This window comes from Gallinula chloropus (genome assembly GCF_964237585.1).
Source record: "Gallinula chloropus genome assembly, chromosome: 2".
Classification (NCBI taxonomy): Eukaryota; Metazoa; Chordata; class Aves; order Gruiformes; family Rallidae; genus Gallinula; species Gallinula chloropus.
This window is the reverse complement of record NC_140086.1, coordinates 22235551-22263233: the sequence shown is the minus strand read 5'-3', so window position 1 is coordinate 22263233 and position 27683 is coordinate 22235551. Positions and strand designations below refer to the sequence as shown.

The following is a 27683-nucleotide window of genomic DNA, read 5'->3' as shown; positions in this document are numbered from 1 at the left end:
CATCTGGTAGCACTTGCAGTATATAGTATTGAAGATGGTAAAAACTTTGTGTGTTGACCTGAATATTTTCATGGATTCTCTGTTTCTTGCTGTTAGTTATTGTCTTTAGTTATTGTTAGTTATTGTTGCTGTCTTCACTGGTTTATCTCAGTGTACCTAGGTGCTGGTTGAAACTGTGGCTGTTCAGTATAAGATCCAGTTTAGCCAGAGGCTGGAGCTGCACCTTCCCTCCCTCTTACCTGATTTTACCAAAAAGGCACTGGAAGGCTCTCAGCCTCTGTGACTACGTTTTGCTGGAACACAAAAGTAAAAACTGTGTTGTTGAATAAAATTACTTTCTAAGCAAGACCATAATAGAGCTTTAAGTATGGTGGGAAGAGAAAGAAGAGCAAGCTTGCTCACGTGTTTCCATGGAAATGATACCCTCTCTTTCCAAAGACCTCCACCTGCCCTGGAATTTGGCAGCCAGAGCAGTATAATCTGGCAGCTTTCCTCTGATGCCCAGCTATGACCTCATTACAATACTTACTCTGCAAGCTTGAACAAGTTAGACAGCTGTAATATCTTTTAGGGGTAATATAATTAAAATTGTTTTCCTTTTGCCTCACCTCTTGTATCCTACCATATTTTATTTCCTATTTTTTGTCCTATTTGTGAAGAAATAGAATATAATTAATCTAACTCTTTTTCTTTAACTTATTCTGCCTGTTGCCCTTTGCTCTGGTTTCAGCTGATGGGTTCAGTGCTTAGTGGCTTTGAGTGCTCTTCAGTTATATGTATGGTCCCTGAGAAATACAGGTGGAGGCTTAACTTGGTGCTAAGGAGCAGGAGAGAGACTGATTCTATTGTGGACTTTTTTCCCCCTTAATTTTGCCAGGAAAATGGCATCATACATAATGTCACAATAACCCCTAATTCTTGTTCTCAGAAATAATTTAACTCTGTGAGGGTTTTTTTTTTTATTATATGCGTTCAGATAGACAGAGGGAAAGAGGGATACACAGATAAATATATAATTCATATCTGTAATGTGGGTTTTCCTTAAGAAGAGTTCTGTGATAAACATGGACAGTATAAAATGGTATTTAGCAACAGGAAGAATGTAGACTTTGTGCCTGAAATCAGCTTTTGATCACTTCTAGTCCATGTATTATTTAAATCCTTCCTGTTTTATTTGTATTCTAATACTAGTGTTCTCTAATTAACATATACAAGTATGCTCAGAATATATATGATATATACTACATGCTCTTGAAGGTTGGAGGATCTTCTAAATAATTTTCTTCCCTAATGTCCCACATGTTAACTGTCTTTCCTTTGCTGGAAATAACATAAAAGACTCTTTCTTGATTGTCCAGTCAATGTCTCATTAGTCAAATGGGCTTTTAGAGGAGAGTATCAGCATCTCTGAGAGATGCTATCTCAGAATTCAAGGATGGGTATAGGCCTTAAGTTTGGATCTGTATGTGGTGTGGCTTACAAGTTTATTGTATTCACTCACAGTTAAGGGCAGAAGGTAATCTGTTAGGATCATTATACTGAAGTCATGTATAGAATATATGCCATATTTTTTTAGGATTTAAATATTAAAAGTTATAGAAACAGATACATTCTGCTTATTATTATTGATCAATTTAAGACTTTCTTTATCTGAACCTTTCAGTTGTGATCAAACAACTCTCATTTCTTAAAGGCTTTTGGTCTTCTGTCTTTTCTGAATGCTTAATGTTATGTTTGGTTTTTAAATATTAACTGAAAGAACCAGGCAGTAGAGAAACATGTTATATGGGAGATTATTGTGACCTAGGTGTTTTTTTTTCCTATTCTTAAATGAAGTCTATGCTAAGGTAGGCCATTTGTCAGATAAACTAATTCTTGGAGGAAAGAAATGGCCATTCAACATATCCAAAATAATAGGGAAATAGTCAAAGAAGTCTCAAATATTTAGAAGAGGTTGTTGTTTACCTTGCACAATGACAATAACAGAAGTAGAAAGGAAGAACTGTATTGTCTGTTTGGTTTTCATCCAAAACAGATCAGTTTTGACATAATATGTAATTTTAAAAGTATAAAACAATAAAATAATTGGGAAAAAAAACATTGCTGAGGTTCTATATACTTGGGTTTTTATGATTCAAATAGGGAAAATTTCAATTTTTTTAAATAAAATTTTTATGTACATTTGCAGCCTCTTTTGATGTTGCAGCATTCATTACTTAGTACTTTATATTAAGTAGCATATATCTTGGTCATCTGGAGACAAGTTGGTCACAGAGTAAATGGCAATATTCTCTGCTTGAATTTCAAGAACATCAATGCCATTTCTGTCTCATTACTTACTATGTCTTTTTTTTAATTGTAATTTTTTAGTTTTCCATTGTTGAGTAGAACTCACCATGTTTTTTCCTGTTTTCTTTAGTACTATTATTCTTCATTGAAATCATATTCATTGTTTCAACCATTAGACAACTATTCTGTTCCCTTGATGTATGCAACAGTCCCATTGGCAATCAATAGATCCCAAACTGTTCAGACACAGATATGTACTTGATTGTAGATCTTTGACTGATCTGAAAAGTTTTTGCCTTGAAGAACTCTGGGGTGATTTTGGGTTGCACATACTCCAAGGATGTTTTTCTTATGTTAGATCTGTTACAGAAGAGCAAAAAATATTCCGGCGCAAGTTGTACTTAGCACTAGCAGAATAGTTTTGCATTATTATTTTTTTCTAGTTCACATTCAGTACCTATAATCTGCCTTGTGATGGTTTTACTGCTTTCTGTAGTAAACCCATGGAGAAGGTGGAAGCAGTGGGCACACAGTAGCATCCAGTGTAAGAATACTTTCAGTCATTGACCATTTTGTATTTGACATTGTTGGAGGTGGGACCAGCACAATTTGTATCGCATGGAGATTTTATTCGAAGGGCAGTTGAGAAGTAACCATATGTAGTGGTTTTCAGAGTTAACCTTGTGAGCAGAGTACGGATGCTGATGTAGTTTAATGCCAGACGCCCTGAAAACTGCCAAATTATGCGAGTTAAAGAAATGCAGCACAACTGTGTAATCTCTATACTGAGAAGGTCCATTCAGAGGTCTGCTGTGCACAGATGGTACATACATGGCTGTGTGCACTGCAGTTCTTTGATTTGTACTATCCAATTCCACATGACTTCTGGGTTATCTAAAAGGGTTCTTTTTCTTTTACTTTTGATCAAAAAAATTCATGTACTCTATTTTTTCCCAAGACCTATGCTATTCATCATTCAATACATGGTGTTTTCTTTCTAGCAGCAAAATTATTTGAATAGGCATAATCTTTTTTTAGTCATTTTGTAGCAGGCAATCAGCTTGTGAAATGGTTGATTTCTTCATTCCAAAGCCTAAGCCAAAGCAAATGTTTATAATGTCCTATTAAAATGTGTATGACATCCTAATAATAAAAGCTGGGGAACAGGAAGCCTTAATGCTGATACAAAGCTTTTTAATGTGTCATTCTGTTTGCCTGAATTGTCAGATCTTTAGGTGGTGTTGCCATGCTCGAGTTGTAAAATAATTATTTTTCTGGCTCTGGGCAGGATTTATCGTGAAGCCATTTCAGTCATTTTCCACGTATGAATTTGGTGCTTTAAATTGTAAATTTTGATGTTCCCGAAGTGTTGCTTCACAAACCACTCTTATATATATGTGGCATTTCACAAACCTTTTTAAGCAATAGCTCTCCTGAAGTAGGAAACAACCCATGAGTTCTGCAGGGTTATGGTCACGTAACTATTTCTAATACCTATGTGAAATGTTCTTAGTTCAGGTAGGTGTGAATGATTATGTGTGGGTGGGTTTTTTAATTCTTGATTTATTTTTTCCTTATCCATTCTGCATGAATCAAAAATTATTTCCAAAAATGGAAAAGTTTAACTTTGAATTTACAATGTGTATTTGTCATGCACTCTATTAATGTAAGTAAAGCTCACCTCAAGGATATTTTGCATGAGATTCAACACCAGAAAAAAAAAAGGTGAAAATAATGCGAGAAAGTTTGTTTTCATGATCCCTGAGTCGATTTATTATTGCTGCAACTCTCAGAGGGTGAGCCATGTCAAAAAAAGAGAATTGCTTCCTGGTATCTGTAAAGATCATGATCTGTAAGATGATGATTTGAAGCAAAACTAACGAATAAAGCTGCCTGAACCCTTTTCAGATTAGCTGTAAGGATATGAGATTAAATCACATAAACCAGAATGAAAACAACAAATTGAGAGAGAGAGCAGCTGCAGAGTGGCACAACAGCAGTATTTATTTTCCAGGCCAGCAGAGGCAGATAAAATAAATCCTCCTTCCCTCTTCCTTCCCTTCTCCTTTCAAAGATACATATGTATTTTGGGAGTTCATTTTTCTATCATCCCTTTTGTCTCAGGAGAAAAGAGGGTTTTTATGATGGTTTCTACCGACTATAGTGGGTTTGGTGAATGCATTTTATTCTGAGCAAGGACTGCAAACAAGACCATTGAGGCTACTTGGGTCTGAAGATGCAGGTTTTGGGCACATATTCTTTATGGAGTGTATACAGGTGTTTCCCCATTTAAAGGTTTTATTCTATTGCATTACCAATGTCAGTAGAATGAAAGTGGTCCCTGGTGTCCCTTTGCTTCTGTTCTTGGAAGGAGTGCCAGTGTGAGTTGGCAGCATAGGCGCTGTCTTTTGGGAATGCAGTTGGGGAAGTCGGGGTGTGAACAGGAAGAAAAAAGAGACCGGAGTCAGAGGGAAGAAGAGGAGAGAGGAGAAAGCAGGCAAAAGCCAGCTGAGAAACATCAAAAAGCAGCATGAACTAAATAACTGAAAGTGTGCATCTGTTTCGTGTTACAACTTTTTCAAATGGCTGTTCTTTAATTCCTGGATTATGAGCAACTGATACTGAGAATGTCACTGATGGAAGCTTATTGCAGTTTAAATGTAGCATGAAAGAACCAGTGAGTTACATTTCTTACTAAATGGCCATTTCCCAAGATTATCACTAAGATTATCATTGGTTTGTGTTCAGAAGCATCCATTTCAGGGCAAGAGTGTCTCCAAACTTCTTAGATTTCTTTATGTAAGAATTAGCTGTCTTGAATTTATTTTTTTAACATTGTTGACTGCTGCAGTAGACAACCCCCACAGTTGTTGAGAAAGCATAACACCTTTCACTTAATGAATAAATCTAACACTGGCTACAAGTGTTTTGCAGATGAGTTTAAAATTGAATCAATATTCTTTGTGCGGAAGTTTTAATGAAATAATTACTGCTTATTACAAGGAGAAAGCTACACCTACTTACGAGGATGAGTAAGGAGCTTGGCACCATCTGTAATGCAGTCTCCATAGGAAGTTCCTGAATGTTACTGACATTGTTTATTAACATCCCAGGCTACCTGTAACAGGTGCCCTGTGATTCTACCTGTTAATAGGTTGCAAAGAGCTGTAGCATCTCCGTTCTGTTCTAACTTCTGGAAAAGAGAGGGAGCTTATTCTTTCCATTACCTTTGCAGAACTGTCCATCTTCTGAGGAACAGAAACTCTTGTAGAATTCTGTTTGTCTCCTAATGTCAGTTTTGCAGCTCTCCCATGCACGTGAACAGTGACACTGCTGACACAGCATCAGGGCATGTGCAGCCCCACTGACTTCAGTGTAGCTTTTCTGAGGTGTGCATTGCTTCCCTCCCTCCACTTTTATTTTCCTCAGAGTAGCAGGACAACCAATTTTTTTTTTTTTTGGATGATGTTTTATTAAAAGAAATTCTACTACTTTTACTCTTTTTTTTTTCTTTTCTTCTTTTTAGAGCCAGCATTTCTCTAGCTGTAGAATTGGTACTGGGTAGCATTGGGCCTCCTCTGACCAATAGAAAAGATACAATTTGGGTTCCTCCATTTAGAGAAAGCAAATCTGTTTGGAGTAGAGAGAAAGAGAAGAAATTTCCCTAAATGTAGCAGAACTAACCTAATAAATAGTCTAAACATGTTGAGTTTCTTTTCAGACATTAGGGAGTGTTTTAATTAAACACATAACAGGGAGATTGAATTCCAGCTTTCAGTGACAACCTGAACTCAGCCGCAGTCTCATTCTCTGCAGTGAGAAAATCTCATGTTGGGTTTTTTTCTGTGGAGGGCCTTCTCAAAAATAATTCCATCACAACACAACGTTTCTATTTTCTTACCATTACTGAGTACTTGGGTTTTTTTCCTAATGATGCATGTTTGTGCATACTGCTTACTGTTACACAGCACTTCCTCTCTGCCTTTCTCACTTACGCAGAATGAGCTCAGGGAAGTCTTGATATTCAGTGCTGGTATTTGGTGTCTTTGAAGCAGAATTCAGGCTCGCATTGCATGGCTGTGCTTCTGTGTGTCTCAGCTATGTCTTCAACTGTGCTACAAGACCATTAGGAGTCTAAATCTGTAAACACAGATCTCAGCTGTGTCAGAATATTGAACATTCTTTATTAAGTGCTAACTGCAGCTAACATTTACAGAATTAAACGTAGTCTTGCTTTTAGCTAAATTGACCCTGAAAGAAAGCAATAGCAGAAAAAAAAAAAAGAGACTAGCAACATTTTGATTTTAATTTTTTAGATGAACAAGGCCAGTGCCTTCCTGGGTTGAGCATGTCTTTATAAGGTGTATGTCTTTGCCAAGTGTTGACCTTTCATAAACATGAATGTTAGAGCTCACTCTGTGTTTATAGTCCTTGTGCTGTGGTGGTTTTGTGGGAGGATAATTTTTCTTCAGAAGTATAAAAGATTTTTTTTTTTAATTTCATCTTTGCAAAAATTGGTGTGTAAAGGTAAGTAAGTTACATCTGTGGAGTACAGTCGAGGGAAATAACTAATATTTAATAAAGGACTCTGCTAACCCATGTTTCAGTTTCTGGCAGCAGAGTGGTTCTGGAATCTGCAAAAGGTAATTCAGTGAATGGCCTTTTTTCATACTTTTTACCATATCCATATAGACTGAGAGAATCGATAATTGGTATTGGTACAAATTCTTTCTTTGCCTCTTTCTTCATGTCTCTAGAAGTCACAAATGATTAAAGCAATCATTTAGTTGTCATTTATCTTTTCCATGGTGAGTTTCATAATATTATTAAATGTTAATTTATTTTGCTGAGTCAGATCCGAGGAAAGCATACTAGGAAAAAATTAATTTAATAGGACAAGGGTGAGCATATTTTCATAATTAACAATTTCATTATTAAGCAATACTGCTTTGCTTTCTTCCTTGTCTTTAGTTTGATTATTCTGTTTCTTTTTGTGCCTCTTCTTCAAGACAAATCCTTGTTTGTCCTTTTATCTATGCTGGAATGTCTTTATCTAGTTGTGTATTTATTTTATTAGCTTATGTTCTTTTGTGTCTCATCATCTCTTTCTCAGTGGTGAAAGTTCTTACAAAACTGGCTAAACAGTAGGAGTATTTTCAAAGATTATAGCCATGATATATCTAGACATCCTATTCTCTTACCCCTAGCTCTGACTTGCATCTCTTCCTCAATTTCCAAAAATTCTGTAGCCATTCACAAGTGTCCTTTCAGATTTATGGAAAAGTAAGGGGATGCTCCTCTCCTAAGATTTGAGAAATCTTAATCTTGTGCCTCTCATTAAGAAAGCCTCACTGCATTCTTTACTAATCAAAAGGAAGAGGGCTGCAGACATTTTAAGGGAATAGTTACCTGTTCCAGCAAAGTAGTGCCGTACTACTTGGATGCTAGGAAAAATTTCTTTGCCAAAGGGGTTGTCAAGCCCAGGGGAGTGGTTGTGTCACCATCCCTGGAGGTATTTAAAACATGCGTGGATGTAGTGCTCAGTGACTTGGTTTAGTGGGCAGCTTCGCAGTGCTGAGCTAACGGTTGGATCTGGTGATGGTCTTTTTCCAACCAAAACAGTGATGATTCTGTGCAATGTCATGTGAAGTAGGAAATATAGGTGGCTTGAAGTCAGTGACTCTTAACTAAGTGGAGTTTTAATATCCAGGGCAATATCTGTGTCTGATATGCAGTGGGTTGTGTGTATGCAACTTGCTCTGGCATCTCTGTGCTGTGCAGCAGTCCCCTGTAATCATGCCCTGGTGTTTCAGAAAATGGCATCAGAAAGTGCTCATTTCTGCAGCACTGAGCTTCCTGGAAATGTTATTAGGGATTTCAGTAAGTGTATCATCTTCATAGTATAAGAGGAGGTTAAGTTGCTCCAACACAGTTTTCCCAATTTCTGGTCCAGTGTTTTGTCAGCTGATATTATATGCTTGACTGGGTCCCTAGATGTAGTTTATCTGCCAGACTAAGTGTTTATTATGCAGCTTGTAATAGGATGAACCGTGAACTTTGCAGAAAACCCATTTTCTTTGGCAAAAAGAAAACAGCAAGGACATCAGTTCCTATGGTAATATCTTGATAGAAAGCAATGCGTTTTAGCTGCACAAGGTTTTATTCTGTAAAAATGTGAAAATCTTGGACTTTAAAAGATAGGTTTCCTTGATGATCACTTAAAAAAAAAAAAGGCCATCCAGGCAGATTAGACTAAAGCAGAAAGCATCTGATTTTTTTTGTAATTCCAAATAAACCAGGAAGCTTTGGAGGGACATTGCATTCTGAAGTTCCAAATCAGTGCACAAACCCATTTTTTTTTCCCAGAGGTAGATTAATTTTAATTAAACCTTGTTGACTCTGGCATGAGGTACTGTGCTGACAAAAATGGACCTGCCTCAGTTGTATCTTTATGCTTCAGTTAGAACTGTGAAAAATATTTCAGCTAGAAAAGGAATCATAATTAGTTCAATGATCTCACCTCTTGAATATAAAAAATTCAACAACTCAACATTTAGTTCAGCAATTTCACGTCCTCATGATGCTGAAATAGTTGCCTTTTTTTTCCTAGAACATACATGTAATAATTCTTTTTCCTGTACCATTCATTAACAGGGACTGGAGCAAAATGAAGTTCTTGAAAGAAACCCAATTTAACTCGGGTTTGCATTTCATAAAGAAAAAAATTATATTTTGGGTGCTTCCCATATCTCATAGCGGAAGTAAGTATGATGATTGGAGAATTTATTTTCATTCAGAATAAAGTAAGGCTGAAAGCAAAAATTATCTCATTGCTGCTCAGCAGACCTTTCCCCCCCCCCCTCTTTTTATGCAGAGATTCTTCCTGTAATGAGAACATGAATTACAAAGACCCTGAGAATCAGAGTAAGAAGGAAAAGAGTAAGATATGTCACTTAAACAATAGAAAAGGAGTATTTTGTAGATGACTAACTCAAAGCAAACTCTGGAACTTTTGATAGTAAGGCCACTACTAGTAGTGTCTCAGCTTCTCAACAAACTTGTTTTTGATGATGATAGACTACATTGCACTGGAACAGATCAGGATCTTTCATTTTTTCCTACTCTACTTCTTTGCTCCCCCTTCAAGTAATTAAGAGCTTTTTAAGAATGCTTATGTTCTACTTCTGGGTATTGACAAAAGCTGCCAGTTGACTGGCAGCTGTATGCTAGAGCTGACGAAACCAGGAGCTTTCCCTCAAGACAAACATTTTAAATTTTATGCATTATGTGGCATACAGGTACTTCTTTCAGAAGCATTTTTTCTCTCTCTGAAAATGAGATTTATTTTGAAATTTTTACTGTGATATATCACCAAGTATCATGAAGCCTTACAGTCCCAGTAACAATCAATTACTAAATTAAGCCCCTCCCCAAAGCTTTTAACGTAATGGTCAGCACTGCCTTTACTCCACTAACATAAAACTCTAGCATTAAGTGCAAATCTTTCCAAGGTAAAATATTTACACTGCCTTAATGCTTATAAAAGGCAGGCTCCGTGATGCCATCAAAGGAAATGAATTCCAGAGGTGTGTGATCATCAGGAAAATATTATTCTCGTTTTCCAATCAGCTGAAGATAGGAGCAACCCAGGAGACCATAAATCTTACAATGACATGAAAGGAAGATAAATTAGTCTCTTTGAACTTGTTCCCAAGATATGGAAGGTTCCAACTTTTATCCAGTGTACTGAACAGCAGAAATTAGTAAGCAGTCCAGTGCATAGATGTGTTCTCTTAGCTCCTGTTTCACAAAATGAAAAGGCTAATCTTAATCTTGCTGTCATTTGGACAGTGATCTATCTTCTAGTTTACACATATATTGGCCTTTGTTTCCATCAAAGATCGCTGGGACACACTGACACCCAACACAAGTTTGGAGGCCTTTTAAGGTCCAAATCGGTCATCTGAATGTAGAGATACTGCAATAAATCTCTTAAGATTTTTTCCAGATGACTAAAAGGAATTTCTAAAATTAATTAAACTCCCAAATTCACAGGGAATGAGAGCCAATTTCTTTAATGCATAACCACCGTGGACTTAATAAGGAGCTCTGTGATCATCCTGCTCACCCAAAGAAGTGTTTGTATAAAGGATCTCATCCAAAGATGATGTTAACCTTGTATTTCACAAAAGGAACATCATCTCTTTGCTTGAGTCTGTATATTGAAATCATTACTGTGCTGGGTGCGTTTACAGTGTTGGTAATCATCAGTGGACTGTTGTAGGATTTAATTTTTGTGGTCTGCTTTGTGCTAGTCATGTCCTCTTTTATATTGATATAAACTGGAGAGCAAAGGATGTAAGTACAAACTGCCTGTGAGCACTGAGGAAATCAACTTTCACCTTGAATACATCATCCTGAGGTGGAAAGACAGATGTCTGAAAACTGCTAGTGCGTGTATTTTCAGCTTCTGTTTGTAGTTTTCAACACTATTAATAATGCATAGTAGTTTTTAGCGATATTTTTAATCAATATCTTTTGTTGTATTGAAAGGTGACAAGTGATAACTTTCAGTGAAAGTGTAGAACAGAAATCTCTTTTGTGGCAGATGAAGTTTTCAAAAATCAATCAAATCTCTGTTCTAGGCCAGCACTTCTTGACTAGCGAGACACATCTCATTGGTGAGCCACCCAGAACTGCAAATGAGGCATACAGTAGGATTCATGTACTGTAATGAGGTGCAGGGAAATATCAATTGATTGTGAGTCAGCTGCAGGTAAAATTGGTTGAAATATACTACTCTAAACTACATATTCTGTGAGGTGCAGCATCTACTGCGTATTGAGCCTGCTGTATCAACGTGTACTACACGTACTCTGCTTATCCAACCAGAGTATAGCAACTCGCTGTTCCTGTCAGGTGCTGCAGCTATTCCTTTAGTCAGGGAAATGAAGTCTCAGTTAGACTTTTCTTACTGTGTTCAATTCTTCTGTCTTAACAGTATTCCTTTAATACATATAAAATATCATTTATATGTTTTATACCTCACGTATGAACCTGCACAAGTGTGTATATTCTTACTAAAAGCTTAGGATGTGTAGTTGTTTTGGCAAACTGTCAGACACCCTGAGGAAAGGGGAAAAAGAAGGATCATTCTATGACCGGTAATTTATGGACATTATGTTGTGGAGAGCACAGATATATTTCTCCACATGTCATGGAATTTTAGGTTGAAGAAGAAACTTCTATATTTACTAGACAAATAGGTTGGTTTTTATTTGCCATTTTCTATCATACCACGTTATTAGATAAATTATGTCATCTTGGTCAGAGCAGGTGATTAAAAGAAAAGTATTTCTAGATTTTAGGCTTTATTTTTTGATATGGAAGATCTACCATCAATAGGAATTTTGCTAGAAAAGATGCAGATGCCTAAAATGCCTAGCTTTATGCTGGGACAGTGCATGGATAGCTAGGAAAAGGGGAGAGAATGTGTACACCTGGATTTTTTTCTGACATGTTGTCAGAACACAGCCAAGCAGGAATTGGAAAGTATTCTCAGATCCAGCAATAGAAATGCACCCCCAGAGTTGTATTCATACCTCCTAAATCAGGTACTAAGACAAGCATAAGAACACTTCATTAAACCTATTTTTGGGCACTCATGCAAATTTTGGTCAAATGATTTCTTTATTTTTTTACATGCTCCTACTTTCTCTTTGTTGGTTGTGCCAGAAGACAAAGGCTGGCCTCCTAAACTGTGCACTTGAGTCACCTGTATTTAAGTGGAATGAATCTGTGTGTCTGTGTTTTTATTTTCAGACAGTGATTCAGAGAATCTAAATTTGACCGCTGCAATTGCCTAAACCATTACCATCTTCATTTTTAAGCAATGAATTCCCTAAGCAAGGAATACTTGGAAATGCCCAGATCTGGCAGGTGAGGCAGGAACCAGGTACTGGAGCTTTGCTGCAGACCGGAGGGAGGCAACGGTGTACTTGGAGCTTTGCATTCAGAGTTGCATATAATATAATTACCGAAATAGCAAAATCCAGAGTGCCTTATTCCACTTGTGCTGGAAAAACCCCTCCAGCCAAGCACTACAGCGTTTCATGTTTTTCAAGTCACAAGACACAACTTGTGCTTTTTGTCTGTCCTGTGGTGTGCCCAGGCAGTAGGAGCATTTTGTTTCACTGTGCAAGTTGTATATATTGTATAATATTCGGAAGTGTGAGAAGGACAAAGATAAGAGAAAGAATTAAAATGAAACATTTCATGTAATTATTGTGAACTATTCTGTGCCTTGTCATATTTAAATAAAATTTCCCATATTGCCTTTCAACTAATGTATTAAAGAGAATTCCGCTGAGAGGTTTGAGAAGCCATAAGCTATGTAGAGCTAAGGAAATTAACCAACAAGTCAAAGTTATTCATGTTAAAGATGGCTTAGAAATAATTATACTGGGTGGTTCTGAGGCATACCTACGGATTCATTTAAAGAAGTATTACTGTTGTGGTATAGTCTATCATCATTAATAACAAAAGGATTTAAAATTATAATTTTCATACATCTTTTGTCCAATTTATTTGTTGAGTTTTTTCTTTTTCTTCCCTCTCTTACTAATCCTGGAATGTGCAATTTGTATGGTCAGTGCCAGTTTTTGTGTGCCCATTATAGGCCTAACAGCAGGATTTCCCAAGTGAACATATGGCACATTTCCTAGTATCTGCATGAGGAGCAAAATCGGACCTATCATTGTGTTATCTGAGTTTTTAAAAATGTAGGTTTTCTTTGACACTGGAACTATTTATACTAAACAAGGCACCTAGAATTTGACTTTCACAAGTCTTCAGTTTTTCCTTTCATAGGTTTAGAATTTAATTAAGACATAACTGGGGAAAATAAGATAAAATCTCAGCTTGCAAATATTTTATTTGTAAAATGCACAGAGTAGTAATTATGCAGGTAAAATCTCATGTTTTACTTGCATGCCACCTTTTAGAAAGTTATAAAGCCATACTGATCAGTGGATCATGATTATTTCTGTCATTTACTTAGACCATGATGAATCACAGGAAAATGAATTATTTGGTCTCATCACCGAGCTTCAACACACCTGATTAGGCACTTTCCTGCTTAGGAAGTTCAAAGCTGATCTGGAATCTCCCATCAGCCTTTTGTGCTGATGCTGTCTATACTCCTTGACATTCTTAAGAATCTATACATGTCGAGGCTAATTTTGTGTTTCATTTAAAAAATAGACATTTTCTTGCCTTGTTTCCCCCTTGTGTTCTGAGCATTTTGAGAGATGAGAATATCCAGATTCCTGTAAAGGCACAAAAAGTAAACTGACAGCTTATGTTTGTATTTTATCCTGAGCGTAAGTAGGTTAATCAGAGCATCCTCTTAACCATTCGTCATGTTGTGGTAGTTGCTGGGTGCACCCCAACTGAAGACGAGAGCACAGACGGCTGCCATTGGCACCAGAGCAGTTCCGGTGCTTGGAAACGCGCTAGAGGCGCAGCGCTGAACTGCGCTTTTCGGCCTTGATCCAAAGACTGTTGGCATGCAGTGATTTCATTGGAATTAGGCGACTACACAGTTGCTGCTGCAGGGAATGGTATCTCAATATTAGTAGCTTTGCTTTGGAATAACGCAGTTGTAGTACTCTAAATGCAACAAATAAAGAGAATGGATTGGGGTTCACACATCTTATCTGGACCACTGACAATATCCTTATCTGTAACCTGAACCAGATCACTTAACTTCATTTCCTAAAGTTTTTAGTATGTAATGTACATACAAGGTTTGTGCTGACAAACTATTTTTTTGTAAAGCTCATTCAAAGGATAAATTATTTTTATTTCATTATTTGATATCACTGTGGTGAGTCTTTTGTGTACAGGATACCATTAGCATGAAGTCCAATGGAAACAAGGAATAAGGGAGTTAAATATAACAGAGACGTGGTTCCATGAGCACCAGAATCAGTACAGCCTGTAATGGTGTCTCACGTTTTTCTATCCTATTTCCTCTGTGATGTGGTGGAGGATCACAATAACTTAAGCACCTTTTCCTATCTATTATAATTTTGTCAAATCTAAGACAGCAATGATCTTGCTATTTACTGACCATATTCTGACTGTCTTACTACTTCCAAAGTCAATGGGTAATGTGTCAGTTCCACCCACTCTTCCTCTGTGTGCACTGACTTGGGTCTTTCTTCTCCTATGATGAAGCTGATTTTCACCCAGCTTGTTGGATTTTAGCTATTTTAATATCTATGCCCCTATGAAACTATCCAGCCTCCTTAAGCATATTAATCACGTTGATAGGTGGTAATACAGACCAAAAAATGAATAAACAGTCCAGATTTCTAAGTCTCACATCCTTGGTTTAAAATCTAGCTTAGCCTAAAAGGAAAGCATAGGTTACTATTAAATGGTTAAATGAGAGGAAGATGAAGGAGGACATGGAAAATAATTACATGAATATGGATAGAATGCCTTAAGCATTAAAGAAAGGAACCATGGAAATGGAAGATACTAAGATTATAATGCAAGCAAGAAAAAACAATATCTGATGGCTGAACACGAGGAGGAATTTACTTTTACATTACTATACTTCATTAGTGGATATTTCTTATAACAAGGTTTGATCTCTTAGCTGGAATTTCAGTATCTTCCATTGTAGATCTATGACCTGAGTGCCAGGGAATAAAATCAGTATCACTTTTCCATTCTCAATGAATGTTTAACTCAGTGAATTAAATAGTTCTTTCAATATTTAATTATTTTACGGGAGAGAGAACAGCCTCAACAGCAAAGACAATTCCCTTTGGGATAACCAAGAGGGTGTTGATGAGGACTTTACATGCATGTTTGAGGAAGTCAGAAGAGAAACTTGGGAGTCAGTTTTCCATGTCTCCACATGCTGTTATAACTGCCAGACTTCCTGTAATAAAAGGAAGCTTGCATTTTGAATGACTGCTCAGGTGCCAGCACACGGAGAGGATTCATTATTACAATTCTTGGGCAGAGACTGATGCTTCCCTACAGCCTGGATTTAGGTACTTTTATCCTTTCAGGGTTGGGGCTCTATCTACACCCCTCTCTTTATTATTACCTATCCTAGATATCCAGGATACTGGCTGCTATGACTCCTATTCTTACGTGATTAGATTTACAATTGTAGATTTTGCCTTAGTTCTTGCTAAACTTCTCTTGTGGAGCTGAACCTTTGAACTTTGATGTGAGGATATATACATGGATGTGTGCTTTCCCAAAAAAAGTCTGGTTGCATTTCACTTGAAGTGGTGAATTGAAATGCCCATGCTTGAATTTAAAGTCAGCTAGTCCTTTAAAAACCCCTTGGAGCATCAGTTTGCTAATCTGACACAAAATGAGCAGTCTTAGTAACTGTAATAACATCATCCACTGTGCAGAGCCACTGTTGTTACCTTGCCTGTCTGAAAAGCATTTGTTCAGATGTTTTTTCTTTTTGTGATGAGAATACATAAACAGTCAAAAAATTCTAATCCCAAATACTTAGCTAAATGCTTTAGTAATGGCATAATGGAGGGGAATGGTAGCTGCATTACAGAAACCTATGTGATATTAATGCCCCAATTTTATTTAGAGTCTAGATGAAAAAAAAAGTTTGATTTTTCTATACATTTAAAAAATCCCACTCTTACCCCCAAACTCCAAGTGACTCAACTCTGCCATTTCCTTCTGTGATTCCATCAAACTGTACTTCTCTAATATACAGTAAATTAGAATGAAATTGAATCCAAACCCGTATTTGATAGTTTCTTTTATCACAGAACAATCTTTGCCTTATGAGCCATAATGTACAGGTTTAATGAGGCTGCATGACTTTACCTTAAGCTACAACTTTCTGAGAAATGTCTTTTCTGTGTGGTTACAATAAGAAGTGGTACCTATAAGTAATGTTTGAAATAACATATTTGTAGATATTGTTGGATTTCTTTGTATAACAGATTACCCTTAAGTTCTAGAATGAAATTCAAAGATCTATAATCTTGTAGTTGAAATATAAATGTTTTCTATAAATTGAAAAATATCCATGCATACTTTCTAGAAATACTTTTATTCCAAACTAATTGTAGCTGGATGGTGTTTATTAATATTTGACTTAGCTACTGAAATAGGTATCTGTATGGATTTCAGTGTAGGCTGGCTTAATGGATCCAATGATGATTTCCCAGGATTGCATTTTCATTTTGAAATAGGCTGTCACTCACATCAGGTAGTTACTTAGACTATGTGGTACTCATTTTTCCCATTCTCTGCAGTCTCTTTAATTTATATTAATGTCTACAAAAACCTTTGCAAAACCGGTGAAGAAATGAAATTTATTATTATTAGACCACAACTAGCAAGAGTATGTACATATATGCAAGTATAAATAAACAAGATACAACAATAAAATTACTTGAATCAGGCCCTCAAGTGGTAGGAAATGTGAAATTCCAAGTGCTTTGCTTAGCTAGTGCATGGTGAAATACACGGTTCGGGGTGTTTTGAAAAAAGAAGCCTGTGCATATAGAACCTCTTTTACTTCTAATATGGATATTGGAGGATGTAGTGTGAGTCATACGAAGAAAAGAAAAAGCAGACTCAAATGTAAGGAAGTTAAATATCAAATAGGGAAAAAAAATAATTCTTGTCTTTTTCAGAATTCTTACATGAGGCTTTTTATATTCTCCGCATTCTCAGATTATTTCCTACATCTTAAAAATGACACTAAATCACTGTGCCCTTCACCCCAGGAAACTTGTAAATACGTAAAATACTGACACATTTGAAAATCACTAGCATGATTGACATGAGGTAACTAGTACCTGTACTGTTTTGTTCTCAAACACTATTAGTGCACAGGGAATAAATTTAATGTGTGGTTCCACAGACTTACTTTGATTGTCAGTTCCATTCTAGTCTTGAAAGGATCGGTACTTCAGTGGGCACAGCCTACTCTACTCATGCTCCACCCTCTTCAGCTTCTTTTTGCTGGGCCTCCTTGCTTCCTTGATTCTTCTCAGCCCAAATGAATCAAGTTTGGAAAGGTTATGAGTAATTAAGAAGAGAGCTTACTAATAAGTCTACATTATAGGGTCAACACAATAATATAGGCCACATCATAGTAAATATGGGAAGGAATTGTTTATTTGTCAGAGGGTCTCTTGGAGAACAGTAGAAAGATCAGGAAAGAAAGGCCATTCTGTTTATTATTCTGTACCATTTGCTTTGTGAAATTTAATAAATAATATTTATAGTCAATAGCAACCTCAATCTTGATGAAAATTCCATTGGTCCAGAAAAATGTGTATTTACACAACGCCCTGTCATTATAGCTGAATTTTCTGCTACTAGCAACTATGGAGTATTTGTCTTCAAAATTATCCTTTTATCTTTTTTGTATTAAAGGTTTTACTTACATGAATATCTGTAGTGAACTCTTAATTCCTTACACTATAATTGAATGAGAGAAAAAAAAAATAGAAGTTTTAAATATATATATTCCATTTTTTCAGTAGTTTTAGAACAATTTTACAAAAAAAAATAAAAGGAAGAATATATGTCATAACTTCCATTTTAAACATCTGTAAAGGAAGGCACAGGAACGAGATTGCCAAATGTTCAGACCTTGATTGTAACTAGAGGAGCATTCTGGCTTTGATGACCGTTCATAAGGCACAAACCAAAATGATGATGATATTGAAATATATAATAAAATATTGGTCTTGTGTCTGCTGCATGGTCAGTGTTGTCTGAACTGTTAAGCGTGAGACTAATAGTTATTTGAAGAGATTGAATCACAGGTAACAAGATGATTGTTTCCTGCAGTAGATAAGAAAATTTTGTCTTTTAGATGGAATGAATGTAAAGGCAAATTTTCTTGTGTTGCAAGCATGAATTCTCTGTAATGTAGACAAGGTGGCTCTCAAGTAACTTAATTTTATTATAGCAAGATAGCTATAAATACTCATTAGCTCCTACTCCAGGATCTCAACCATTACCAGCTTTGCCGTAAAGATAGCCTAGTACTTTTTACCACCAATTGTAATACATTTCTCAACAAATGCTTCTAGAATGCATGGTATCCTATAGGCATAAAACCAGATATTAAAAGCTATTTTAAGTAGTACTTTGTAGGTTTTCACATAAGTTTTGGAAACAATTTCAGTAGCAGATATTTTCTCAGGTTATTTTTTTTGGGGGGGGGGGGGTGGTGGTGGTGGTGTGTTTTTGTTGTGTATGTTTTGGTTTTTTTAAAATATTTAACATGGATGTTAGCAGGAAGTGCTCTGTATTTCTTTTAGAGGAGCCTGGATATGAATTCATTCCTATTTCCTTTTTTGCTTGAAAATCTGAGTTGTAGCTGCCATCCTTCTGGCCAAAGAAACCTGAATAGGTACTCCCTTTTGAGTACAACACTTTAACTAGCTGGAAGGTTGCTTATTCTCATGTCTTTTGGGATTAAAATTGCTTTCAGTGGAAAAGCTTTAATAATAGCCCTCATTTTATGTTGGTTTATTTGCAGATTTTGTAATTAGTGCTAAGATGTTAAAGCTGTGGATAGAAAATGAGATATTCTAAGGAAAATCTTTTTAATTGTAATTTTTCAATTTGACCAGGATAGACTGTATTCAGTAGTGTTATGTAATGTCATTCTCTGGCTACAGGCATTGAAAGAAATGAGGAAAAATATGCTTTGTAGTCAGGGGTACTTATTTTCTGTACATTTAATGGTATTCACTGTGCATATTACACTGCAGAATCTCACTGTGCTTTATTAGATGACTGATTCTGCTTCTTGCTCTTTGACTTCCTGTCCTGTATGTGTACTGGAGATGCAGGCTCCTAAGACAGAGGGTTTTCCTAGAAGTAGACAGGTATGGTGCACCCAAAGAAGTGATTGATTTTGCTTGGTTCCATCATGGCTGATTCTGTGCAATAAACTTTTAAAGATGCTGGAGACTTCTTGTTTTGAAATGTAATACACATAGAATGCAGCCATTCCTTTTAGTGATTGTTCAAGTTCGTGTGATAAATCATTGCCTTGATGCTGTTTGTACATTACCAATCAGAAGGTTACATATAGAATGTGTACTGTTTGCTTCAGTCTTGAATTGCTGTTACATTTAAATGTTTGCACTGAAAAACCTTTTATCCCATGTATAGCTTTACCGATAGGAGAGGAAAGGTCTATTGTTACAGTCTCAGTGCTACATGTTATTTATTACATGAAGAATATTTTGAGAGTCATCTTTCTGTCCTGTAGAGCTGCCGTTAACATTACCCCCCCCTTCCCCCCTCCACAAGCCTCCATACACGGTCACTGATGTTAGTCATTTTTACAGGGGAGGGAAGGAGGAGGGGAAGATGCAGAAATCCTCCTCCTCTTAGACAGTAGTAACAGTGCGAGGATGCCTTGTCCTCATTTTTTTCACTTCTGAGATTTTATTGCTGGCAGCCAGATGTGCTGAAACTCCTGACGACAGCATCTATTCACTGCGTGTTTTTAATAGGCTTAGAGAAATATGAGTAGAGTACATGAAAGCAGCTCAGCTTCACACTTCGGCTGGGAATGCCCAAAAAGCTTACTGCTGTTTAGAATTCTTGCTACGGTCAGGAGAAAGCTGCACGGGTACTAAATCTTCTACGACTGAATTAGAAGAATAATGACTGTACAATTAACTATCAGCCCCTGCTTATTTAGGCACAGTTTTTACAGAGATCAGGAGAAATATGGAACTTGATTGGCATGTTTGCATTTGACGGTGTGTGCAAAATAGATGACTTTTAAGACAGGTGGTGAAGAAAAATAGAAGGGAAGGAAAGAGAGAAAATGCAATTTGAGACACTGCGCCAGGTCTGCAATTCTGTTTTATCTCATTTTCATGGGGTTTTCTCATCCCCTCCAAATATTTTACAAAATGATCTTTTTGGACAAACGTTGAACAACACTAGGTGAGTAGAAATGAAGCATTTTTGCTTTGCCATTTCTATGCTTATGCTGATAGCAATCTATTTGCATGTTTTTCAGTGGAGTACTTTTATAATTGCACTCTTCGATATTAATTTCATGGTAGCAGTGAGTCTCTTCTGTTGGTGCTTTTATGTTTTATGTAAGGATTTAAATGAGAACTCAATCTGCAGAAATAAAGCCAGCAAAGATAAAATAAAATATTTAAAATGGTTATGTATCTTTCAAATACATTAGCTGCCATTAGAAGCTAGCATTATTAGCTGTAATCCTTAAAGCATATTAAATATTCATAAACAAATTTGTCTGAGAAAATGATTTCTGTGTGGATGTGGCAGTGAAAGGATTAAATCCTCAAAGATGTGTCTGTTTAACCATGCATAATTTGTTGGAAGATGTAAATTAGTAGTCCTGCATGCCATTTGCAAAACAGGCTGAAAGCAGTTCCTTATTTTTAGAAGACTTAGATTCTGTGTGCGTCGCTTTTCAATAATCTTTTTAACTGGCCACATTATAGCTGATCAGTGGATGCTTTGCAGCCGGTCACTCAGCTCTGTAATCTACCCTTTTATGAACAGCTATTGTTTTGTGGGAATCAGAAATGATAGGGAGAAGTTATTTATTGGGGTGAGGTGGTTATTAGGTTAGTTTCTTTAGGCTGTCTTGTGGGGTAAACTGAATTAATAATGACTCTGTTTTGTGGAATTATTTGGTAAACAATTCCAGTGTTTAGAACTTTTTTGTACTGCTATTAGGTATAAACAGTAGAATGATTAAGGATTTTTGTCTAAAAGAGTGTGAGTGCAAATCAGGGAGAGAAAGATTCCCGTAGTTTTTCATAAAGATAGTGCACTGATGGAAACATTCTGGAAAAAGGGAGGAAGTAATATTGCAGAGACTATACCTAGCATTTTAATCTCCTTCTCTCTATCTGTGGGAGAAATCCCTTTTAAATGGGATGATATTTCTTAAGTACTCTTATATTTGCACTTAATACTTCAGAAAACTGTTTTAATTTTATTTCCCAGAATGTTGTGGTCTTAAGGATTCTCTCTCTTAATTCTGGTGTGTCCTTTATAAAATAATATTTATTTAATGTTACTGTTTTCAAATTTTTTATATATTGGTTATGAATTTCTGATTGCACATGCAAAATTATGGAGGTAGCTTTAGTAATCATAATCAGTGTCAGGAATTAAGAGGTCTTTAGATATATATGAAATCTGTAGTCACTGAGGTATTTTTTCTTGCATCCTTTTGGTGTACAGTGAAATCTTTGAAGCCTTACAAAATGGAGCAATAATTTATGTATTATCAACTGTGATTGTAAAACCGTGCATATTTCCAAGTGCATAGTTGCAGGCCTGCAGCAACCAACAAAGCCCTTAGCAACTGTTCTTCTAATCAGCTACAAACCAAGTCCTGATTCTCTGGATCTGTTTTTGCAGATCAAAGTGCATGCTTTTTGTTATTTTTTTTTTTCCACAGATACATGTGCATGGTGCTTTGAGGTGTGTATTTTGCTCGTAAGTCTGGCAACAGCTTCACATGGTATCAGTTTTGTATCAAAGTGCAACAGAGAATCATTTTATTGCACTTGCTGTGCCTGAGATTTAGAATTATATTTATTCTAGAAGACTGGAAAGCAGGAAAGGATTGTTAGGAAATGCAGCTTTCTATCTAGAATGGGATGTCTTATTTAGGCTCAGAATATTTCTGTATTAATAGGGAGCAGTGTCGTGGTTTTCTAGGTACTGATGCTTTTGGCCTCAAGAAAATATCGTCCAGTTTTTCAGCAATATGCAGTAGTAATCAAGAGAGACTAAGTCATGCTTTCTGTGTCTTCTGAAGTAAAAGTTAGCTGAAAGTTACTTAAGGTTATTGAGTAAAAGATTCTGTCTTCTGAATAAGTATTAGTATTTTAAATCTGATAAAAGGACTTGGAAGAAGTCATCTATTGAAGATTCACTAAGAAATCTCGCTGATGTTTATTTTGGAGACTAGTCCTTTTTGTTGTCTTATCAATTTATATAATTAGAAAAAATAGGTTTTTTTCTATGTAGCATATAGTTTAGTTAGGTTTTTCACTTAAAGCTTTATACAATTAATGCATTTGCTAAAAACTAACTGTTCTTGCATTAAGAGTTAATGTTTCAGAACTGTGCTAAGGAAAACAAAATACCTCTAGCATTGTAAAAAAATCTGCCTTGATGAGCTATAATGTGGTCTATCTCTTTGGACTTTGAAGTTAAAAATTTTCTCAACTACAGAGGGATGAACCTTTTTCTTTTTAAGGTTTTTTCTTTCTGTTTTATGCCTCAAAAGTAAAAGTCAGAGTCCAGAAAGGTAACAGCTGACATTAAGCACAGATTGATTAACTGCTGCTTAATCAAAGTAATAACAAGAAGAAAAACAGGTTAATGCATACTAATAATAGATAATGGAATATAAGCCAGAGAGTTATAGGGAGCTCGTTAGCATGCACATAGCTGTAACTGAAAATGCATTCCTAATAATTTTTGTATCATCAATTCTTGGAGTTCTTTAGTTCTTCGGAAAGTTTAGAAACCCTGTGATTTTGTTGCAGGAAAGCCAGGTATTTCAGCCTTCGCTTGCTTGCATTATACCAAATGTACTTTGATACGAAACTAAATTGGTTTTCATCATTTCCCATAGAAACCTTAAATGAGTTGGGGTTTTATTTGTGTATTGTGTGCATTGCAGTAGCTGATGTGAGAGGACCCAAATGATATTAAGCTCCTTGTGAGTTAGATTGATTTGCCCATGTATCGGAGGAATATTGCAGTTCACCAGCTACGTGGCAACGCTTTGCCGTAAGATGCTGTTCTGAGTGCACAAGGGAGACGTGGTTTACTGGCCCTTCCTCTGGGTCCTGCACGTCTGTGTGTGACATTACCAACCCCAGCCAGTTGGAGTAGGAAGAGCTATGGTTTTACCTCAAAATTATCTTTCACCTATTTTGGGGACTGCAGTGCTATTTCCTGTGCAATAGGTTACTTTCTATTGAAAAATGACACACAAGAATTGCTCTCTCTCCTTAGCATTTGGCAAATAGCTAGTTCATGGAATAATTTCTTCACATGTCTGGGAAAAGGAAGTATGGCAGACAAAACCAGGGGACCTTTTCTGAAAATGGACTAAGCTCTTGCATTACATGCAAATTCTAAAGCAGCATCTAAAGGAGATTCAGGTTTTTTTCAGTCTAAAATTTTTCTGATGACTTTCAGTTACTTTTCAAATGACAATGAGATAGTTTTAAAATGTCGTAAAAACCCCTTAGTTATCAGATAAGCTGGATTTTCTGATTTGCTATTCTTCATTTACAGTTTAGCATACAGATCCTGTGCTGTCAGATGCTCTATTTGTAGTGGCATGCTTTGTGAAGTCACAGTTGCTTTGGGCAATATTCAGATTAACACATCACTGCGTAATGTCGAGTATCCTTTGTGACTAAAATTGATACAAATGGCCAGAATAATACCAGCCCAATTTTGCCATTGCAGTGTACATTAACAGCTTTGCTCTGAGAGAGGAAAGCAGTGGATTTACCCAAACTAGGGTTCTCCCACGACACGTCGTTACTTCTGTTACAGCTATGTGAAAGTGAATTTGTTGTCAAGATTGGCCACACAGGGGCATACGATAACTGATGTACTCAGCCCAAAAATAGTACAAATGCTGTTTGCAAATTCTGTGTACAGCAGAGACTTACAAATGGTCTGTGTTTATGAAATTAGGCAAACCTCGTTTAAGAAGAAACAACTGAATTTTATTTCATTTAATTAAACTCCAACACTTTTAAAGATTCTTAAGAGTTTTTACTTTTTCAATCCTTGGGTAAACATCTTTTACATAAATGCATGGATTTCTTCAAAAGGTTACTGAAATACCTAACAAATTAGCCTGTTTGTGAAACCAGGTGTTTACACAGAAAATATCATTTTAGCAGAAAAATACAATTTATTTTCATTATTTAGTTTTCTGTTTTGCTTTCTAAATATATCTATGAGCTATTTACTAATGCTCTGTTCTATAATGAAGCCATCACATGATGTCAAGAATTACTGGCACAGACGATTGTTATTTGTCCTGGTGCAAGTAATGATTACTGTGACATTGAGGGAAAACGATTATTTTCTGTTCCTTGCTGGGAAACAATTTTGTTGAGATTTTTCTCTAGAATAGATTTGAGTTTTTTTCCTGACTGTATCAGTTCAACAAAGCAAGAGATTTTCTCTAATTTTAAGAGTATGTTGAGTTTTCAAATACTCTGAGTGCCAAGGATAAAAACACGCCGATGGTGTTAGAACTGAGAGTACAATATTCTGATGTACAATAGTGAATAATAACTGAAATTGCTTTCCTCACTTTCAAAAACTACCTTTAAAAATGTAGTTTGTTGGGATTTTCACATCTGCTTCCTTTTTGTGTTCATCCTAGATCGATATAATGCTGTTTTAAATATTTTCCTCAAGTATACAGCTGATGTGCTTTCTCAGTTGAAAAACTATGCTATGTTAAAAAAAATACAGAATTTGTGTTTGTATCCCTGCTATTAATTTTTTCCTTAATGAGTTAAGGGCATAGCAAAGCTATTTCCTCCCTGGTTCTCAATTGTTTGTCTTGCATCAGACACAATCAAAATTCCAAAACTAAGCTAACACCAGCCCTAGATGTTTATATTACTTCAGAGAGGCTATCCATGTCAGATGATTCTCTCTTTTTTTTTTTTTTTTAATTCTGAAAATTAGAGGCATATGCCATATTCAAGTGAATTCGTATGTGTACATATATATGTATATACTACGTGTACTTCTGTATATATAGGCATACATATATATATAAACTTCTGTATATATAAAATAAGCTTCTGTAAACACACGGCGAAGACTGGTTGGAACAGCAAGTTGTATACAAGAACCAGAAACAGAGAGAGACTCTTACTGCTGTGTGTTTGGTCTTTTTCATACCTTTGCCATGTGTGCCTCTCACAGAACACTCTATGTCCTCTTTAAGCCACAAGTAAGTATATCTAATGCCGTCCATCCTTTGCCCCTTCGTTTGTTACTTAGGGAGAAAGTGGGACGTGTAGAATGAGATTTTAAGTCTTCTCCTCCTCATCTTTTTATTTCCGTTGGAGGAAGCAACTGAACATATTAACTTTCCACAGAGTTATTTCTTTCGGAGAAGTTCTGTATTCCATCCTGTCTTGGCAGCTGTTGGGTTTTGGATTTGTTTTCAAAATCCCGTTTTCTAGGAAAAAACTCATCTCTATGGCATCCTGTTACAGATATTTTCAGAGAGAGAAAAGTAAGAGATTTCCTTACAGAGCCATTTCTCTTCCCATCTCTTCCAGCTCTGGAGAGGGATACCTTCTGTTACTTCCACCTCAGTTGCTACAGATTTAATAAGGTGACATATGCTTCCTCCATGAATCTGAGAGCTGTGGATATTTGCAGCCGTAACAGGTTTCTCTCTGTTCTCATTGTGTGTCAGCTGCCGTTATCTGAGGATGGTAATAAAATCCAAGCTGGCACATGATCTTAACTTCCTACCAGGAAGAAAAAAAAGAGGATGGGTCAGAGGTGGATAATAATGCAGATAGTATGTTAAATTGACAAATTTAAATCATCCTAAATTTGGAAATAATTAAACATGTCTTAGAATTTGATCTTTTTTTTTTTTTTTCCTCAGGTGGGTGAGAACAGAAATCTAAGCTATATTTGAGTTTCCAAGCACAACATTTTTGAGCAAACATAGAAAAAGAATCTCTTTACATTCTTGAATATCTCAGGTCATACCTGTTACTCCTCAGAACATCCACACAAGATATGGGTATTGCCTTCTTTCTCTGGAAGAAGAAAAGGCAGGGGCCATGATATTAAAAAATAATCAGTGGTTTTATGTACTCATAATATTTTAGAGAGATTTGTTCAATGACAAGACCCAGTGGTTTATGAAAATAGTGTATGCCAACATGAACATCCAGAAATCAGTTTTGCTAGTCATGACTCTTGATTAGGTAATAAATAGATTTGGGATAGACTGAGCTACGATGATTGAATCAATAACTAGCCCCAGATACGTAGTTTACCCTGCTTCAGGGTGCTGGCGCTCCAATAAAACTGGCATGAGTGCTGTGTATATAGTTTGGTATACTGGTATGAGGCAAAGTGAATACACCACACCATTTGCTGTAGCTGGTCAGACTCATATTCAAAACTATTTCAGTTTTCCCACCTGTATGGTCAAAAACTCCTTGTGAGTTTTCACAAGTCCTGCTTTATTTGGTACCAGGTATGTAAAACCCATTAACAGCACTCATGTAGTCCCTCACTGTGTTTTCACTCCTTTCTTTATCCTGTTAGCTCATTTCCTTTTGGGTCTGTAAGTTAAATCATACTCACATTTACGGCACAATGTGCCATAAAGGCACTGTTCATTTACCAGGTTGGCACTAGTAATGATAATGCATTGTATAGACATGGGGTTTGGAAAAGCAAAGCTTTCCTTTTCACAACTGAAGTACATCTTTGTGCTGCTTGACAGAGAAGTTGTGCCAGCTGTTCCTGCCACAATTACTGGACTGCTGAGGCAGTGGAATGGAGAGCGACAACCACTTATGCTGGTGTGGGCCATGCTGTTTCTTGACGGGTTTTTTTTCCTGTTTGATCATATTGGAATAGCGTAATTCTGGGTAGGAAGAGAATTAGAAGGGGAATTGAGCCTATTTAAGCCCCTACTATCACAGATTGTAGGTGGACAGAATAGCACAAATAAAATTGGGAAGTTTGTGTCAGTCTGGTTAAATGGGAGGATGGAGGACATTAGTGTTGCAGTTCACTTTGCACTAGAAAGGTAGAATGGAAGTTTACTTGAAGAAAACACTATGTTTCAAAATAGTTCAAGAAATATTTGTATCTGGGCCTTGGGTGATTTTCAAGGTTTGGAGAAAAGGAATTAAAAAATATAATATTGGCCTCTAAAAAACTGTGAAATCTGAGATGAGTATAGGAGGTAACGGTATCATTTTAGCTTTGACCTGAGTTAAAAGGCTTCAAGCAAAAGTTGGAAGCATTTCAAGTCCTTGGCTTCACTTCAGCATGTACTTTGCAGTAGGGAGGAAAAATCTGCTTTCTGAGAGCTGCTTTTTTGTGTCTGATTTTTTTTTTCCTTCACTTGACAAGAAATAATTATGTGAATGACAAATGAAATAAAAAATGTTGTGTATTGGAGAATTTTGTCCCACGTTTGAGTAAGTATGGCAGGGATTTCAGATTGAATTGGTCAGAGGTAACTTTATGGTTTTAGAGGAAGAGTTGTGTTGGATTTCATGATAAAGAAGTCAGAGTGAATTTGC

General features: G+C 36.3%; 1 protein-coding gene across 18 annotated transcripts in view; it reads left to right on the top strand.

The window, feature by feature from the left end:
• Positions 1-27683, top strand: part of RIMS2 (regulating synaptic membrane exocytosis 2) — a gene marked incomplete at both ends in the record, with an annotated part of 475681 nt that overhangs the window by 130544 nt on the left and 317454 nt on the right. For 11 of the 18 annotated variants that reach the window (XM_084260492.1, XM_084260508.1, XM_084260500.1 and 8 more), the window contains one exon: positions 20165-20286. The exons of the other annotated variants lie outside the window; for them this stretch is intronic. In XM_084260492.1, the coding sequence (XP_084116618.1) occupies positions 20165-20286 (122 nt within the window). Of the gene's footprint in view, positions 1-20164; positions 20287-27683 lie in introns of those variants that run through there. 18 annotated transcript variants of the gene reach the window in all.